We start from the raw sequence: 19,907 nt of genomic DNA on the forward strand, positions 1-19,907 counted from the left end.
CCTTGTGTATATTTAAGGTTGAGATAGATTTGTGACCATTCAGGGAATCAAGGGTTAGAGGGAAAGTCGGATCAGCTACGATCCTATTGAATGGCGGAGCAAGATCAAACAACCTAATCCTGTTCCTATTTCTGATGGTCTTAGTAAGGTGAATTCTCCCTCTGTGGAACACTGTAATCAATCTTAACACCTCTATTATGTGTGAGGTATGATATTGGGCCTAATAATAGACCACAAGGTTACTAGTTGTAAATGAACATCTTTATCCTTGCACAGTCAGCACAAGAATGCTTGGGCAAACACCATTCAGGGTGGAGCTTAAGTCCCAGGTCACCTGACCCATTCTCTTAAAGGGCCATGCCCCAAGATGCATAACAACCTCCAGTACCATCCTGGCTGAAATCAGCTAACTCAGCACGGAGTGGCACGATGGCACAGTGGTTAGCACTGCTGCCTTACAGTGCCAGAGACCCAGATTCAATTCCTGGCTTGGGTCACTCTCTGTGCGGAGTCTGCATGCTTTCCCCGTGTCTGCGTGGGTTTCCTCCGGGTGCTTTGGTTTCCTCCCACAGTCCGGAAGATCAGCTGGTTAGGTGGATTGGCCATGCTCAATTCTCCCTCAGTGTATCCGAACAGGTGCAGGGAGTGTGGTGACTAGGGGATTTTCACAGTAACTTCATTGCACTGTTAATGTAAGCCTACTTGTGATACTAATAAATAAACTACTCTTACTTTATATCTACTCTTGGACATTCCTGACCTGCATAGTCCGGTTCCACACTAGACTGGAGCACAAACAGATTCTCCTTAAACAAAAACACTCCCTTCATTATCAGGGTCTAAAGCTATTAAATGTACACCAAATGTCACCCCACTGTTACACTGGTCAATGAAAGCAACCTTTAGAGCCACACGGTGACCTTGAATGAGTTTAGCTTTGATCTTGCTTTTCGTGATGCTAACTAAGCCATTTAGAGAATTGGTTTGAAGTATTCTGATGTTTCATCTATTTCCGTCTACACTGACTGTACGCAGTACAATAACCGCCTGCATAAATCTGTGCCTTGCAGTTTAATTCTTAGTAACTCAAACAAAACCATCTTATTTGGAATTTATCTCTGCTCTAAAGACATGATATTCCCTTTTCAATGAAGCATGATAAAACGTCTGTTTCCCTCTATAATTAACGTCTCATTAAGAAAATTACATTTCCAGTAATCACACATTATAAAACTGCTTGTTCCTGCAATTTTGTTCGCAGGTTGTTACAACCTTAGAAAAACACCTATTCCCCCGTTTATCCTAAAATAGGCATGACAGCCTCTCAGTAACATTTCTACAAAACCTTTTTAGCACAAAAAAAACCTTTGTAAACTTTAGTCATTTGACAGTGTGGAACTTGAGCATTGCCGAAAAGAAGAGAAGTGATGGCCGGGATTCTCCTGGACTGCTAGCCCTAGCCGAGAATCCCAACGGCCCATTGTATCAGGCAAGAGGGCTAAATCAGCATTCCGATGGGCAGGGCATCCATCCTGTTCCCAGGATTTGGGCAGCACGGTAGCACAGTGGTTAGCACTGCTGCTTCACAGCTCCAGGGTCCTAGGTTCGATTCTTGGCTCGGGTCACTGTCTGTGTGGAGTTTGCACATTCTCCTCATGTCTGCGTGGGTTTCCTCCGGGTGCTCTGGTTTCCTCCCACTGTCCAAAGATGTGCGGGTTAGGTTGATTGGCCATGCTAAGAAATTGCCCCTTAGTATCCAGGGATGCGTAGGTTAGAGGGATTAATGGTTATAATATGTGAGGATATGGGGGTAGGACCTTGGTGGGATTGTGTTCGGTGCAGACTCGATGGGCCAAAGGGCCTCTTTCTGCAACGTAGAGTTCTATGATCTATGATCTATGATAGGTTGCTCCCCTGCTGTAATCAGGTGCTCAGCCAGGGCAGGGGTTTAAGTAGATTTGAATGTCGATAGTGGGCTGGAATCCCGATTCAACCCCTGCCTGAGATTCTCCCATTCCCCCCAACAGAAGCCACACGGGCAGCAATTCAGGATCTGAGAGGCAGGGACCCGGCGCTGAGGGGAGTCAAGGAGCCTCCAAATGTGCCCTTGGGCTTCTCTGGCCGTAATGAGGGCTGACGGCCCAAGGGACCTGGGGATTGAGCTGGGGAGGGGGGGGCAGGCAAGGCCTTGATCTTGGGGGTCTCCCCCCATGATGGTGGTCTCGTGGTTGGACTTCTCCTGTTACCCTGGTGATCACTGTCAGGGTGGTAATTTCACCCTGGTAAAGTTCTTCATTACTGCCTGTGTTCTGTAAAACCTTTAAAGTGGCCTGGTCACATTAAAATCCATCCCAGGAACACCACGAAGCCTCCAGAATCACAACAGCATCCTGTTCTACAGAAAGGCAGCACCAGGTATGATCAAGCCCCTTTGTGGTACTCTGACTGACAGGAGAAGGCACTTTCACTGGGCTGATTCCGTTGCCTTCTCTAAGAAGCTCCAGGTATGACAAGATCCCTTTGGCAACATGGGTGGGTGGGGGCGTGGATGCACAGGCGGTAACCCAGTGGCACAGTGGTTAGCACTGCTGCCTCACAGTGCCGGTGACCCAGGTTCGATTCCCAACTTGGGTCACTGTCTGTGCAGTGTCTGCACATTCTTCCCGTTTCTGCATGGGTTTCCTCCTGGTCTCCAGTTTTCTCCCATAGTCTGAAAAATGTGCTGGTTAGATACATTGGCCATGCTAAATTCTCCCTGTACCCGAATAGGTACAGGAGTGTGGCATCTAAGGGATTTTTCACAGTAACTTCATTGCAGTGTTAATGTAAGCTTATTTGTGACACAAATAAATAAACTTTAAACTTTGAAGTATTCTGTTTGACAGGAGATGTCACTTTCACAAGGGAGAGTCCCCTTTACAGTCTGAATGAACTGCAGTGCTGGCGACGGGTCATCCAGACTCAAAACATTGGCTCGATTCTTTCTCCACAGATGCTATCAGACTGGTTGAAATTTTCCAGCATTTTCTGTTTTTATTTCCGTTTCCAGCATCCCTAGTCTTTTTGTCCTTATGCAAGTATTGTCTGAGCACTTTGATTGGCTTTGATTGACAGCTCCAAAGCAGATCAAACAATTCATTGTTGATACAATCAGATCACGGTCCAGTAAGCTTCAAGCAATTCTTCTTTTCACCACATCTGTTCTTGTTTGGCCTTTTTTTAACAATGCAGTTTCTTTTCAAGTTCAAATGCTTTGGAATACTTTGTTTACATTCAATTTCATATTCCATGACCATTAACTAGCCTCCTGACTAACAGGTTTAGGCTATTTGACAGCAGGCAGTAGCTTTTTTTCATTTTAGTTTCCCTTCACAGTTGATAGGATTGAAAGTGGATAAGTTGCCAGGGCCTAATAAACTACATCCCAGGGTGCTTAAGGAAGTGGCTCTGGAAATAGTAGATCCATTGGTGGTCATTTTCCAAAATTCTTTGGACTGTGGAATGGTTCCTACAGTTTGGAGGGTGACTAATGTAAGCCTGCTATTCAAAAAGGGAGGTAGAGAGAAAACAGGGAACTAATGACCAGTGAGCCTAATGTCGGTACTGGGGACATTGCTAGAATCCATTATCAAGAATTTCATAACTCAGCGTTTGGAAGGCAGTGGTGTAATCAGACAAAATCAGTATGGATTTACAAAAAGGAAATCATGCTTGACAGATCTATTGGAATTCTTTGAGGATGTAGCGAGTACGGTTGACCGAGGAGACCAGTGCATGTGGTTTATGTAGGACTTCAGAAGGCTTTCAACAAGTTCTAACATAACAGACCACAATGTAAAGTTAAAGCATATGGGATTGTGGGTAATTTTGATTTGATTTATTATTGCCAAATGTATTAACATACAGTGAAAAGTATTGTTTCTTGCGCACTATACAGACAAAGCATATCGTTCATAGAGAGAGTACAGAATGCAGTGTCACAGTTATACCTAGAGTGTAGAGAAAGAGCAACCTTGTGCAAGGTAGGTCCATTCAAAAGCCTGATGGCAGCAGAGAAGAAGCTGTTCTTCTGTCAGTTGGTTCAAGATTTCAGACTTTTGTATCTTTTTCCCGACGGAAGAAGGTGGAAGAGAGAATGTCCGGGGTGCGTGGGTTCCTTAATTATGCTGTCTGTTTTGCCGAGGTAGCGGGAAGTGAGATGGATAGAAAACTCATAGGAAGCAAAGAGTTGGCACAAATTGGTCTTTTTCCGATTGACAATCAGTGACTATTGGGTCACTGATCTGTGCTGGGACACCAACTGTTCACATTATATATCAGTGATTTGGAAGAGGGAACTGAATGTATTATTTCCAAATTTGCAGATGATACAAACTTGGGTGGGAGGGTGAGGTGTGAGGAGGCTGGAGAGATACTTCAGTGTGATTTGGACATGTTGAGTGAATGGGCATGTGCATGGCAGATGCAGTAAAATGTGGATGGATGTGAGATTAAAGATAGGAATTATACAGTAAAGGCAGAACCCTTAAGAGTATTGATAGGCAGAGGAATCTGTACACAGGTCACTGAAAGTGGCAACACTGGAGAAGACAGTCAAGAAGGCATACGGCATGCTTGCCTTCATCGGCTGGGGCTTTGAGTTTAAAAGTTGGTAAGACATGTTGCAGTTTTATAGAACCTTAGTTAGGTGTTCAATTTTGGTTGCCGCACTACCAGAAGGATGTGGAAGCTTTGGAGAGGGTACAGAAAAGATTTACCAGGATGTTGCCTGGTATAGAGGGCATTAGCTATGAGAAGAGGTTGGAGAAACTTAATTTGTTCTCACTGGAATGATGGAGGTTGGGGGGCAACCTGATAGAAGTCTACAAGATTATGAAAGGCATAGGGAGAGTGGATAGTCAGAAGCTTTTTCCCAGATTGGAAGAATCATAGAGGGCATAGGTTTAAGGTGCAAGGGGCAAGGTTTAAAGGAGATATACGTGGCAGGTTCTTTACACAGAGGGTGGTGGGTGCCTGGAACTCGCTGCCAGGGGAAGTAGTGGAAGCAGGTACGATAGTGACATTAAGGCACGTCTTGACAAATGCACGAATACAATGGGAATAGAGGCTTATGGTCTCCAGAAGGATGGGGGGGTTTTATTTCAGGGCGCATGGTTGGTGCAGGCTTGGAGGGCCGAAGGGCCTGTTCCTGTGTTGTAATTTTCTTTGTTTCTTGCTTTTTTTTTGTTATTAATCACTTTGGCAGCAATAACAGGAAGTCAGATTATCATTTGAATGGGTGTAAATTTAAAGAGGTGGATGCTCTGCAAGACCTTGGTGTCCTTGTGCATCAGTCACTGGGAGTAAGTGCACAGGTACCGCAGGCAGTAAAGAAGGCAAATGGTATGTTGGCTTTCACAGTGAAAGGATTTGGAATGTTTTACTGCAATTGTCCAGGGCTTTGGTGAATATTGTGTGTATTGGTGAGTATTGTGAGTATAGGTGAGTACCTGGAGTATGTGTAAATCTGGTGTTCTTATTTTAGGAAGGATGTCCTTGCTTTAGAGGGACTGTAGCCAAGGTTTATCAGGCTGATTCCTGAGATGGCAGGTCTGTTATATGAGGAGAGATTAACTCGATTAGGATTATATTCATTGCAATTCAGAAGATTGAGAGGGGAATCACATAGAAACTTATAACATTCCAATAGGATCAGACAAGGGAGATTCAGGTAGAATGTTCCCAATGGTGTGGGAGTCCAGAACTAGGGGTCATAGTTTGAGGATAAGGGGAAACCATTCAGGACTGAGGTGAAGAGAAATTTCTTCACGAAGAGAATCTGAGGAATTCACTACCACAAAATGTAGTTGTGGCCAAAACATTGTGTGAGTTCAAGAAGAAATTAGATACAGCTCTTGGAGCTAAAGGCATCAAGGGATATGGTGGGGAGGCAGGATCGGATATTGAATTTTATCATCAGATGTGCTCAAAATGAAGGGCCGAACCCCCCCCGATTCTATTTTCAAGGTTTCTGTGAGAAAGTCTGAAGAGCTTTCTCTTTTTGAACTGCAGTTTTTTTTTAAAACATGTTTTCTCTTTGATCTCAAGTACTACTTGCGTCAACAGCTGCTGGTTTTGACTGCAGTTTTTTTTTTAAACAGTCTTGCCCTTTGTTCTGAAGACAGTGGCTGGCTTTTTTTTTTGATACTGGACCTTCTTCAACTACTGGTGCTGGCTTAGCACGTTTACGCTGGAAGTAGCTTTCAACTTTGGAAGAGGCTGGCACCATTCCTTCTGCCACCCTGGCAGTGCTGCCCTGCATCCTGCATTGACTCTCTGGCAATGGCATTACACTGCCAACTGTCAGTGCCAGGATGGAAGGAGCAGTGCCAGTTTGGCAGTACCAAGGGTTATGGCCTGAAAGGGAGGGGGAGTGGTGGGGTGGGGGGGGGGCGGGGTGGTGCTGGTGCGGTGGGGCATTTATGACCCCATGTTGGAGTATCTCTTTTATGAGGAGGTGGGGGTGAGGCAACTAACTGCGGGTGGTGGCTGTTGGGTCACCCTCGTGCCTGTGATGTGGGGTGGGGGGGCGTGGTATGATCCTCCATTTACATATTAGAGAGATGTCCAACATTTGGGCAGAGATATTGCTTTTAAGGAGAAGTTTAAAGCAATGGCGAGAGGGAGTGATCGTTCTTCTCCACAATAGAATGTTGCTTTCAGATTGGAGGTTTAACATCAAACATAAATTCTGTTGACTCTTCTCCCACAAGAGCCACTGAATCTGAAGATCGATCCTGGTTTGATCCATTGCATTTGTGAAGAAAGAAAGAACTTGTGGAAATATTCTATCTTTCAGAAGCTCAGCAAACCACATTACAGCCAATAAAATAGTTCCTGAAGAATAATCACTTGTCCAGCGCAGAGACTTGGCAGCCAATTTACATTCTTTCTGGTTGTATCACTGCTTGGTATAGGTCCTGCTCTGCCCAAGACCACAAGGAACTACAAAAGGTCATGAATGGAGCCCAGTCCATCACACAAGCCAGCCTCCCATCCATTGACTCTGTCCATGCTTCCCTTTGCCTTGAAAAAACAGCCAGCATAATTAAGGACCCCATGCACCCCCAGACATTCTCTCTTCCACCATCTTCCATTGGGAAAAGATACAAAAGTCTGAGGTCATGTACCAACCAACTTTAGAACAGCTTCTTCCCTGCTGCCATCAGACTTTTGAATGGACCTACTTCACACTAAGTTGGCCTCTACACCCTAACTATGACTAACACAACATTCTGCACCCTCTCCTTTCCTTTTCTACGTACGTTATGCTTTGTCTGTATAGCGCGCAAGAAACAATACTTTTCACAATATACTAATACATATGACAATAATAAATCAAATTAAATGACTGGACAGCACAGTGGCGCAATGGATAGCACTGCTGCCTCACAGTGCCAGGGATTGGGTTCGATTCCCAACTTCAGTCACTGCCTGTGTGGAGTTTTCACCTCCCCGTGTCTGTGTGGGTTTCCTCCGGGTGCTCCTCCCACAGTCCAAAGATGTGCGGGTTAGGTGGACTGGCTATACTAAATGGCCCTTAGCGTCAGAGGAACTAGGTAGGGTAAATGCATGGGGTTATGGGGATAGGGCCTAGTTGGGATTGTGATCAGTGCAGACTTGATGGACTGATGGCTTTCATCTGCACTGTAGGATTCTATGATTCTATGAAATCAAATTGTGCACAGCAAGATTCCACAAGCAGCAAGGTGACCCTGACCAGATAAGCTGTTTCAGAGATGTTTGTTCCCAGAAAATTTACATCAAGGAACACCAGAGGGAACTTTCCTGCTCTTCTTCAAAATGGCACTGTGGGATCAGAGCGGGAAATCGAAGTCTCGTTCGAGAGGCAGCATCGCCGAGGCTACAGCACTCCCTCAGTACTGCAGTGGGAGTGCTAGTCCGGATTACGTACTCAAGGTTCTCGAGTGGGATTCGGACCCACGACCTTCTGCTGTAGAGGCAAGAGTGCTACTCATTGAACCATGACTCAGTGAAGAATGAACCGTCGTCGGAGTTTACCGATATCACCAAACATTGATACCACCAAATTACTTTGAAAGTGTTGAGACAAAGAGAGTGAGGGGCTTGCTGAAAGTGAAGATATTGGGCGGGATTTTATGGCCGCGTTCGCCCAAAGACCGGAAAATCTCTCCCGAGGTCAATGGACCTTAGCATGATCCGTGTTCCGCCTGCTATGATTCCCGAGGTGGGCGGGACTAGAACATTCCGCCCACTGAATATTCCAATTCCCAATGCTCTTAGGCCACTCTGACAGAGAGAATACTACACACCCAGGATATTTAAAACTTCATTGAAGGGATGTGGGCGCTATTCAGAAGGTAGTGGTGAATTGTCTTCTTGAATCACTGCAGACTCTGAGGTGTAGGTACACCTACAGTGCTGTTAGGGAGGGAGTTGCAGGGTTTTGGCCCAGTGACAGTGAAGGAACGGTGATATATTCCCATGACAGGATGGTGAGCGGTTTGGAGGGGAACCTGCAGGAGGTGGTGTTCCCAAGTATTTGCCTGCCTTTGTCCTTCGAGATGGAAGTGATCGTGGAATTGATAAGTCCTGCCTAAGTTACCTTGGTAGGGTCCTGCTGTAGATGGTACATGTGGCTGCTATGTTTGTCAATGTGGGAACTAATCGGGTGAATAACTTTTTATATCCTTTCATAGGATGCGGGTGTCACTGGCTGGGCCAGCATTTTTTTGTCCATCCCTAATTGCCCCTTAAACTGAGTGGCTTGCTCAGCCATTGGCACTGAAGAACATAGAACACTACAGCACAAACAGGCTCTTCGGCCCACAAGTTGCGCCGATCATATCCCTACCTACCAGGTCTATCTATAACCATCAATCCCATTAAATCCCATGTACTCATCCAGAAGTCTCTTAAGAGTACTGTGAGGTAACAGTGCAAACCATTGTGCCATCTTGCTGCCCCACACTCCAACAACCTTGCGATGTACTGTCTTCCTATGCAAACTGGTGGCACGGTGGCACAGTGGCTGGCACCTTTGCCTCGTAGCGCCAGAGACCTGGGTTCATTGCCTGATTTGGGTCAGTGTCTGCGCGGAGTCTGGGATAAGTTGATTGGCCATGCTAATTTAACCCTAGTGTCAGGGGGATTGGAAGGGTAAACATGTGGGGCTATGGGAGTGGGACTGGCTGGGATTGCGGTCAGTGCAGTCTCAATGGGCCGAATGGCCTCCTTCTGCACTTTAGTTAGTGATTCTATGATTCAGTTCTCCTGATTCCATCCCTCCTGGTTGTTTAAAGTTAACGTTTATTTATTAGTTACAAGTAGGCTTACATTAAGATTGCCTTCTGGTTTCACAGAAAGAATCACAGAATCTTTAAAGTGCAAAAGGAGGTTATTTGGCCCATCGAGTCTGCACTGACTCTCGCAAAGAGTGTTCTACCTAGACTGCACTCCCCAGCCTTATCCCCCGTCACTCATTATTTCGAGTCAGATAGCAATCCAATTTATCTGCAGTCTAGAGGCTAATTATGAAGATTCATAGGCCATGAAATACGACAAAGTTCAGAGAATGGAAAAAACCGAGTCGATGTCTACATTTGTCACTCGAAGCAATTAAACGGTTTGAGTGGGGGGGACAAAGGAAAGGGCTGAGGGAAAGAATGATTGTCTCTTTAGACGTACAACATCAATGGAACTTGCAAAGGAAAAAGTCATCAATTTCTTGCTCAATATATGATTAGACAGGCAAAATGAACGACCTATGTAAATGATTTCACAAAATTCATTCCTCAGCACAGTTGATTTAAAAAGCAAGTGTTATTCATCTGGACTGCCTCACATATATTCTGGAATATTCATTTTAGGCCCTATCACAGCTCCCCCCTCCCCCCCCCTCCACTCCATCAACTGCACACCCATCAAGGGATGGCAGGAGAAGGGGAACGAGAGGGGGGAGTTATGTAATATTGGGCATCGGACCAGCGGCACTGCGCCCATTGCATACACGCCCACCCTCAAGAACTGTGGGTATTTTACCAGTGACGTGCAAGGTGTGGGTGGCCCATGGATCAATTGGGGCCTTAAAGTTGCCAATTAATGTTAAATTCCTGCAGCGGGAATCAGGTAAAACCTGGTGAGCCTTGGTGCCGGATCCGAGGGCGGTGGGCAGGCGTGACGGGTTCCGGGGGCTATTGGAACTTAAGGGCATACAGTCAGAAGGGGTTTCTGTTGGAGGCCCCCTCCTTCTCCTCCCCCAATCCAAACATTGCTGAAGGAGGCCTAGTGGTATTATCCCTAGACTATTAATCCAGATACCCCACAAATTTTCAGGGGACCTGTGTTCAAATCCCGCCACAGCAGATGGTGGAATTTGAATTCAATAAAAAGCATCTGGAATGAAAAATGATCATGAAGCCATTGTAGGAAAAACACTCCTGGTTCACTAATGCCCTTTAGGGAAGGAAATCTGCCATCCTTACCTGGTCTGACCTACATGTGACTCCAGAGTCACAACAGTGTCGTTGACTCTCAACTGTCCTTGGGCAACAAGGGATGGGCAATAAATGTTGGTCAGCCAGAGACGCCCATGTGCCATGAATGAATTTAAAAAAAAAACATCTGTAATCTGAGCCCTTTCTATTCTGGCCTTCCCCAAAGCTCGGTGAATCCTCCCAGCTGCCTAAAGTTTAAGACTGGGCAGCAAACGGCCTTTGAATGGCCTTGCCCGCCCCCCACGTAAAATTACTCTGAAGTAGGGATGGTCGGGAACCCAGAGAGAAATCCCATTCCTTCAATTTTGTGCCTCTACCTCCCTGACACCACCAAACCACCTAACAGTCCACTGGTGGGGGGAGCGTGAATTCAGGCCTTTTAGTCTGTAAAATTTCAAATGGCTCTGCACCCAGAACCAAAAGTGTGTGTGTGTGTGTGTGTGTGTGTCTGTGTGTTTGTGTGTGCATGCGTGTGTGTGTTTGTGTGTGCGTGTGCGTGTACACGTGTGTGTTTGTCTGCATGTGTGTGTTTGTTTGCGTGTACATGTGTGTGTGTGTTTGTTTGCGCATGTATATATGGGTGGGTGGGGGGGGGTGGAATGGCGGGAACGTGAAGAGTGGGGAAGAGTTTTACAGCCTGTTCTCCAAACAGGCTTTGTTCTCACATTAAGATTGTGGGCTGGGTCCAGTTGCCCCGTCCACTGCCAGGGTCATCCAGTCCCACCGAAAGTCCCTGGATTTTTTTGGCAGGCCTGTTGCATCCCCCAAGGTGGATCCCACTACTTGTGGGCCAGGGATCTCTGGCCTATGTGATTCTTTATTCTGCATTTCTCCAGCAAGGGGAAGAGTTACACTTCCTCCGCTGAAATAAGGAACTGGATAAGACCTTTGGTTTCATATCTCATCTTAATGAGGGACTGCACACCCATGGCAGTGCAGCGCTCTCTCAGCAATGCAGCAGAGGGAAAGTGAGGGCCTAGAGGAATCATCACTAGACTATTAATCCAGAAACTCAGCGAATGTTCTGGAGGCCCCGGTTCAAATCCTGCCACGGCAGAGGGTGGAACTTGAATTCAAGTAAAAAATATCTGGAATTAAGAATCATAGAATCCTACCATGAAGAAGGAGGCCATTTGGCCCATCAAGTCTACTGATGACCATGAAACTATTTTCAACAGTTAGAAAAACGCATCTGGTTCACTAATGTCCTTTAGGGAAGGAAATCTGCTGTTCTTATCTGGTCTGGCCAACAAGTGACTCCAGATCCAAAGCAATGTGGGTGACTCTCAACTGCCCACTGAAATGGCCTAGCAAGCCATTCTGTTCAACGGCAACTAGCGATGGGCAATAAATGCTGGCCCAGTCCATGTCCCACGAATGAATAAAACCAAGAGGATTAGCCGGAATGAGTTGCGCGAGCTTCTGGAGGTGGGTTTGTACCCATAACCTAGATGAGCACCCTTTACTGACTGGCACATCTGCCCCCAGTGGTTGACAAGCTGTTGGCCCTGGCTGGCCTCTCTAAGGGTGTGAAAATGGCGGTAACCTCCAGGCGAGCAGGCATCTGCCTTCATTTCAGGCTTGCTGCTAATCAAGAGCAGCCACCATTGGGAAAAGAAGAACGAATTTGGAACAAAGGTTCAAAACAGAGATTCCCCTGCTTGGCACTGGCCCAACAGCTTCCATGGGGGAAATCATCTATCACTGCTACTGCTGCAAAACAGCCTGTTAAAAGAAGATTAACTATTAAACCTGCACGGTGAAATAGGTTTATTATGTAGGATGCAATAAAGTGCGAGCATTTACACAGAAGGAAGCATCAATGTACCGGATGGATAAGAGGATTTGTGTTGTCTGCCTATTTAACAAAAAGAAACCATATAAAACCTATAACCTAATGCCTTTAAGGGCAGCGCACTGATTGTGAAAGCCATTGTTCACTATCTAGCTGGGTTAGATGATCTCAATGATTGTTGTCCTTTAATATTGGTTACAGTGATCCTCAATTAGGGAAAGGAATAGCTCAAAGTTCCCACTCCAAACAGGAATAAAAATTTCCACCCTGCACTTAGTATAATGGAGCTAATATTGCAAGAGGAAGACCTCCTAGGGGCCTATAAATAGTTTATAAATAGAGAATGTAAAAATAGAGAGATCAAACTAGGCTTTGTTTGGTGCAGAGTACAAGCACAACCTTGAAGTTGTGTAGAACATTGGTTCACTTCAGCTGGAGTACTGTGCTAATGGGAACTCCGCAGGGGTGGGAGGGAAGTGGGTGGGAGCTCTGCTGGGGTGGGAGGGAAGTGGGTGGAAGCTCTGCTGGGGTGGGAGGGAAGGGGGAAATCCTGCCGGGAGCGCAGTCAGGGTGGGAGCAAGGGAAGGCAGAGGGTTGGGGATTCGAGTGGGAGGTTGGGGAACTCTAAAGTTTATTTATTAGTCACAAGGGAAGCTTACATTAACATTGCATTGAAGTTTCTGTGAAATTCCCCTACTTGTCGCATTCCAGCGCCTGTTCGTATCAATGCACCTCGCCAGGACATCTTTCGGACTGTGGGAGGAGACCGGAGCACCCAGAGTAACCCCATATAGACACTCCTCATGGAGAGTGACCCAAGCCAGGAATCGAAACCAGGTCCCTGGCGCTGTGAGGCAGCAGTTCTAACCACTGTGCTACTGAGCCACCCCTCTGCAGAAGGGAAGATCAAGGTGACAAAGTGGGGGGTGATCGGCAGGAGGTGGAGGGAGGTCCCCGATATCTGCAGGCGGGGAGGGGAGGCGGTGAGATGTGTCCCAGTGCATAAGGAGATTGGGGCACCTGTGTAATGGCATCCCCTAGAGATCAATAGCCAGCTTCCTCGGCGAGATCAGGCTCCATCCCACCCCACACCCTATCTTCACCTTTTTTGGTAAGAAATGTACCAATGACTCTTTTTTTGTAGCAAGTGCCACTAGATTGCATTTTCAAACTCACCCAAGAAACCAGTCTGAAACTTTCCTATTCCTTGCTCATTTGGCATTTAGAATGTTTTTCATTAGTGTCCTAAGATGTATAGATGAGGGGGACTAGCAGGGTAGATATGTGGGGTTACGGGAATAGGGTGGGTGGTAGGCCTGAGTTAGATGCTCTATCAATGGGCTGAATGGCCTATTCAATCTATGATTCAATCGTTGAGAGGAGATTTGACAAAAGTATCTAAGATCACCGGCAAAAGTTCCACAGAGGAGATTAGGACAAATATTTCCCCTCAGAGTTGCCTGGGTCTGAAAAGGTGGAAGAAGCAGTTTCTACACAAAAAAACACAAAAGGGGTTTGGGCTGTTAATGGAAAATGGAAAACTTACAAAGAAACACAGGGATGAAGGACTAACCTTGATTACTCTTTCAAGAAGCCAGCACAGTCACATCAGGCCCAATTACCTTCTTATGTCCTGTAAGTTTACATTGATGGGATATTGAAAGTTTAAAATTTATTTATTTATTAGTCACAAGTAGGCTTACACTAACACTGCAATGAAGTTACTTTGAACATCCCCTAGTCGCCACACTCCAGCATCTGCTCGAGTACACTGGGGGAGAATTTAGCATGGCCAATGCACCCTAACCAGCACATCTTTTGGACCGTGGGAGGAAACCAGATCACCCGGAGGAAACCCATACAGACATGGGGAAAATGTGCAGACTCCACACAGACCCAAGCCAGGGATGGAACCTGGAGCCCTGGCACTGTGAGGCTGCGGTGCTAACCACTGTGCCACCATGCACAGGTCCATAGCTGAAAATGTGGCAAGTTCTTCAAAACTCCATTGACCTCAGTGCGACTGGAAAATCCTGCCAGTAACATTTCACCCAATGATTCTATCCAGTCTGCTGGAAGGGATTGAAAGGAGTTTACCTCAGCTCATTTACACAGGGCTGTTAGTAACATACGGTAGCACAGTGGTTAGCACTGCTGCCTCACAGCGCCAGGGATCTGGGTTCGATTCCTGGCTTGGGTCACTGCCTGTGCGGAATCTGCACGTTCTCCCCATATCTGCGTGATTAGGTGCATTGGCTGTGCTAAATTCTCCCTCAGTGTATCCAAACAGGCACTGGAGTGTGGTGACTCGGAGATTTTCACCGTAATTTAATTACAGTGTTAATGTAAGCCTTATTTGTGACGCTAATAAATAAATTTAAACCTAACCTGCTGATATTCATTGCCTGAGCTCCGATAAGAAGGGTAGACAGTTGGGTAAGATGGTATGTAGTCTGCTCAGATCTTTTTGAAGTAAACTGGGGCACTGATCTAGAAAGAGAAACAATAAGAAAATGCCGGTGAAAGAGAAACTGAAGCAAGTTTGTTGAAATGACTTACCATGAGGTCCTGACGGGTCTGGAAGGCATTGATATAGTTGGTGTAATGTGAGTATTCCATTTGGCTGAGAATGGCTGTCATACAGGCCACAAAATTACTCTGGAAAAGGAAAAGATTATGGAAAATGAGGAGCCATCATCTTCAAGACACAGAAAAAAATACATTTCTTACAGACAGCATCATTTTTTTCGACATGGTTAGGGGTGATTGGCACCTTGAGTGTGATGACTGTAATATGCTTGGGGCAGACAGGGCTACTGTTTAAAGCTCTCCACACTGGGGAATTCTGTCTTGTGTGACCTCATGAATGAGGTCGATTGCTACCATTGGCCAACTCCTCTATAGTGGCACAATGCTTAGCACTGCTTCCTCACAGCGCCAGGGACCTGGGTTCGATTCCTGGCTTGGGTCACCTATCTGTGCAGAATCTGTGCCTTCTCCCTGTGTCTGCGTGGGTTTTCTCTGATTGCTCTGCTTTCCTCCCACAGTCTAAAGATTTACAGGCTAAGTTGATTGGCCATGCTAAATTGCCCCTTACCATCAAAGGGGCTAGCAGGATAAATACATGGGGTTATGGGGATAGGACCTGGGTGAGATTGTTGTCAGTGCAGGCTCACAAGGTTGAATGGCCTCCTTCTGCACTATAGGGATTATTCTACGATTATTGTTTAAGGTAACTACCAAGTTGGTAAAAGATGAATGAAGTGTATCTTGGTCACTTTCACCTAGAAATTCCACTGTTCTGATTCATTAAGTTCATCTATAAACTGGGACAAAATGGATCATTGGCCAATAAGTTAATACTTTGACTATAAAAGCAGGGCAATTAGGGATAGGCAATAAATGCTGACCTAATCTGCATATCATCCAGAACATCCACATTCCATGAAAGAATAATTTTTAAACAAAGGTTGCAAGTAATTAATATCCTGACTCCCCAGAGCCTGCCTACCATCTACAAGTCACAAGTCAGGGGTGGGATGGAATACCCCCCACTAGCCTGGATGAATCCCAACAACACTTCAGAAGCTCAACACCATCCAGAACAAAGCAGCCCGCTTGATCAAAAGCCCATCCACCACCTTAACCATTCACTCCCTCTCACACCGACACACAATGGCAGCAGTCCATCTTTCAAGCCAGCCTCCCATCCATTGACACTGTCTACATTTCCTGCTGCCTCGGAGAAGCAGCCAGCATAATGAAAGACCTACATACCCCAGGCATACTCTCTTCCATCTTCTTCCATTGGGACAAGGATACAGAAGTACCATCCAACTCAAACACAGCTTCTTCCCTGCTACCATCAGACTTTTGAATGGACCTACCTCACATTAAGATCTTTCTCTACACCCTAGCAATGACTGTAACACTAAATTCTGCACTCTCTCCTTTCCTTCTCTATGTATTGTATGCTTTGTGTAGTGTGCAAGAGACAATAATTTTCACTGTATACTAATACATGTGACAATAATAAATCAAATTAAATCAGTGTGTACCGTCTGCAAGATGCACTGCAGCGACTCATCAAGGCTCCTTTAACAGCAACTTCCAAACCCACGATTTCTGCTGCCTCAATGGACAAGAGCAGCAGACACCTGGGAACACTACCACCTGGAAATTCCCCTCCATGCCACACACCATCCTGACTTGGAAATACATCATCGTTCCTTCACTGTTGCTGGGTTAAAACCCTGGAACTCCTTCCCTAACAACACTGTGGATGTAAGCGCGCCACATGGAACTGCAGCAAGGGCTATTGGGGATGGACGCTCTTTTGATTTGATTTATTATTGTCACAGCTATTCGTATTCAATACAAAAAGTATTGTTTCTTGTGTGCTATACAGAGCATACCATTCATAGGGAAGGAAAGTCCAAAGATGTACGGGTTAGGTGGATTGGCCAAGGTTAATTGTCCCTTAGTGTCCCAGGATGTGCAGGTTAGAGGGATTAGCGGGTATGTATGTGGGGGTTCAGGGGTGGGGCCTGGTGGGATTGCTGTCGGTGCGGACTCGATGGGCTGAATAGCCTCTCTCTGCACAGTAGGGTTTCTATGGAAAGGAAAGGGTGCAGAATGTAGTGCTACAGTCAAAGCAAGGGTGTAGAGAAAGATCAACTTAGTGTACAGTTGGTCCATTTAAAAGTCCAGGAAGATGTTGTTTTTGCGTCATGTTTTTGATACATGATTTCAGGCTTTTGTATTTCTTTTCCGATGGAAGAGAGAATGTCCTGGGTGTGTGGGGTCCTCAGTTATGCTGGCTGCTTTTCCGAGGCGGAAAAGACATAGTCAATGGAAGACAGACTGGCCTTCGTTCATAACCTTTTGTGGTTTCTTGTGGTCTTGGACAGAACAGGTGCCATACCAAGCTGTGAAACAACAAGAGATGTTGGCCGTGCCAGTGACTCTCACATTCTATGAAACAATTTTTTCAAAATTGGGTAATTTTGTACAGTCTTCCAATGTGCGAATCCAATCATTTTAAGATTACGGCTCTTACTCCCATCTGACCAGATAGTCAAAATTTTGTTTGATAATGACCCTTGTGAAACACTTTTGTGCAATGATAAAGGCATTATATCAATCAAATCTGGCTTTCAGCTGCTGGGTTTTTTTTTTGGGATATTAAAGGGATTTCTCCTGAAAGGACAAAGAAATCTGGAGAATCGTGAATTTTTTTTGCATTTAAATTCCCTTGAAGTGGGAACAATGTAAAATAGCACTTCAATGAACTTTTCCTTGGAGATCATAGCCGGCTGTGATCTTTCTTCACATTTAATGATCATCACTCAGTGTCAACACTCGGTGGTCCAGTGGTGAGCACTGCTGCCTCACAGCTCCAGGGACCTGGGTTCAATTCCTGGTTTGGGTCACTGCCTGTGCGGAGTTTGCACCTTCTCCCCGTGTCTGCGTGGGTTTCCTTCGGGTGCTCCGGTTTCTTCCCACAGTCTGAAAGATGTGCAGGTTAGGTGCGTTGGCCATGCTCAATTGCTCCTTAGTGTCAGGGGAGCTAGCTAGAGCAAATGCATGGCCTTGTGGGGATAGGGCCTAAGTGGGATTGTGGTCAGTGCAGTCTCAGTGGGCTTAATGGCCTCCTTCTGCTGCACAGTAGGATTCTATGATTCTGTGTCAGTCATGATGTGGAGATGCTGGCGTTGGACTGGGGTAAACGCAGTAAGAAGTCTCACAACGCCAGGTTAAAGTCCAACAAGTTTATTTGATAATAAACCCACTAGCTTTCGGGGTTTGCCCCTTCGTCAGGTGAGTGGAGAGTTCCTGTTGGACTTTAACCTGGTGTTGTGAGACTCCTTACTGCTGCCTACTGACCAGGGGCTGGAGATTTCCTGCCTGTCACAGGAATAATAGTGGGTGGGACAGAAAATCATTTAAAGGTCCCTTGAGTTTTGGTGGGATTCTGGTCTCGGGGCGCATGTGGCCAGAAAACCCTATCCCGGGTCAAGGCAGAACGGCCAGTGTGGCCAAACTGACCATTCAACTGTACAGCCCACCCCTGCAACAGGGGAAAAGGATGTCCATTAGCCAAGCATCATCTAGCTGAAAGTTACAAGTGAAGAAGCCCAATAAAATAGTCCAATAAATATTTTGTCTATGCAATTACCTTACAACTCTTTGTGACTCCCCCACTTACACTGAATGCCTCTGTAGTACAGGTGACAGAGAAATACTGATTGATTCAGTTAAATTCATGCACCATTAATGTCAATGGTCCGTCAGCTGATAAAGGGCATTATTCAGCAACTGGCTTGACAAGGACCATCAGGTAGATATGGCTAAGGAAGACCATTCAACTACTCCACTAAGATGCTGTAATTGGATAGAAATTGTATTTGATATAAACGCGACACCTCTTCCAAAGAGACAGCACAGCGATGATGGACCAAGTGGTCTTTTTTCTATATAGTAAGATTGTACTCTTCGAAATGACAATCAATTATCTCTTGTAGTGACCACCTCTTCTTCTTCATAGTCAGTCTCATGGAATCAAGAACGAATTGTTTTTGTTCCGTTTCAATGGGCTCTGAGCTGGTTGATCAGTACAGTGTGTGATCTGCAGCCTCTGCTACATTTCGAGCAGGTGGTTTTGAAGGGCTGGGTAGATGGGTAGTTTGGAGCTTTGTGCACTGTCTCCAATATCTCAACTTCGCTTCTGTATTGCCTGATGAAGTTTCACAATGTTTTTGGTGCTTTCCCAAATAGACAGGGATGGCACAGTAGCACTACTGCTTCACAACGCCAGGGAACTGGATTTGATTCCGGCCTTGGGTCACTGTCTGTGTGGAGTTCGCACATTCTCCCCATGTCTGTGTGGGTTTCCTCTGGGTGCCCTGGTTTTCTCCACCATGATGTGGGGATGCCGGCATTTGGACTGGGGTAAACACAGTAAGAAGTCTGACAACACCAGGTTTAAGTCCAACCTGGAGATTCTCATTCACCTGACGAAGAGGGAAGCCTCAAAGGCTTGTGAGTTTACTATCAAATAAATCAGTTGGACTTAAACCTGGTGTGGTCAGACTTCTTACTGTGTTCCTCCAACATCCAGACATGCTGGTTAAGTGCACTGACCCGAATAGGTGCCGGAGTGTGGCGACTAGGGGAATTTCACAGTAACTTCATTACAGTGTTAATGTAAGCTTCACTCATGACTGATAAATTAACTTTAAACCATTTTGGTCGGTCATGGGGAAGGATCTCCCGTGAATTGATGGAGATTTTTGAACTCTCCAAGGATGCTTTAAGAACATCCCAGAAGTGTTTCCCCCCCTCTTCCTGGGAGTCTCCTGCCTCGACTGAGTAGCGAAACTGCCTCAGCCAAGGAAAGAGACGTCCCACCCAACAGAGCTAGTTTTGGGTGATCAATGCTTTGAGGATGAGTGAGTTAACTTGGGAGGGAATGTTGTGGATGGTCTACCGTTCTTGCAGAGGGCATGCTTGTGCTGCTTCCCCAGTGCATTGAGATCCCTGCCATAGATTGTCCAAATCTCTGAAGCATATAAACCATGACCTTATTCTCATCT

General features: G+C 45.9%; 1 protein-coding gene across 1 annotated transcript in view; it reads right to left on the reverse strand.

The window, feature by feature from the left end:
• The window catches only part of LOC145346307 (dedicator of cytokinesis protein 2-like), a 1,149,449-nt gene that overhangs the window by 354,413 nt on the left and 775,129 nt on the right, over positions 1–19,907 (reverse strand). Inside the window, exon 28 of the mRNA XM_080193520.1 lies at positions 14,872–14,970. Coding sequence (XP_080049646.1) covers positions 14,872–14,970 — 99 coding nt within the window. The remainder of the gene's footprint in view (positions 1–14,871; positions 14,971–19,907) is intronic.

This window comes from Carcharhinus amblyrhynchos, chromosome 1 (genome assembly GCF_965287045.1).
Source record: "Carcharhinus amblyrhynchos chromosome 1, sCarAmb.v2.hapA, whole genome shotgun sequence".
NCBI lineage: Eukaryota > Metazoa > Chordata > Chondrichthyes > Carcharhiniformes > Carcharhinidae > Carcharhinus > Carcharhinus amblyrhynchos.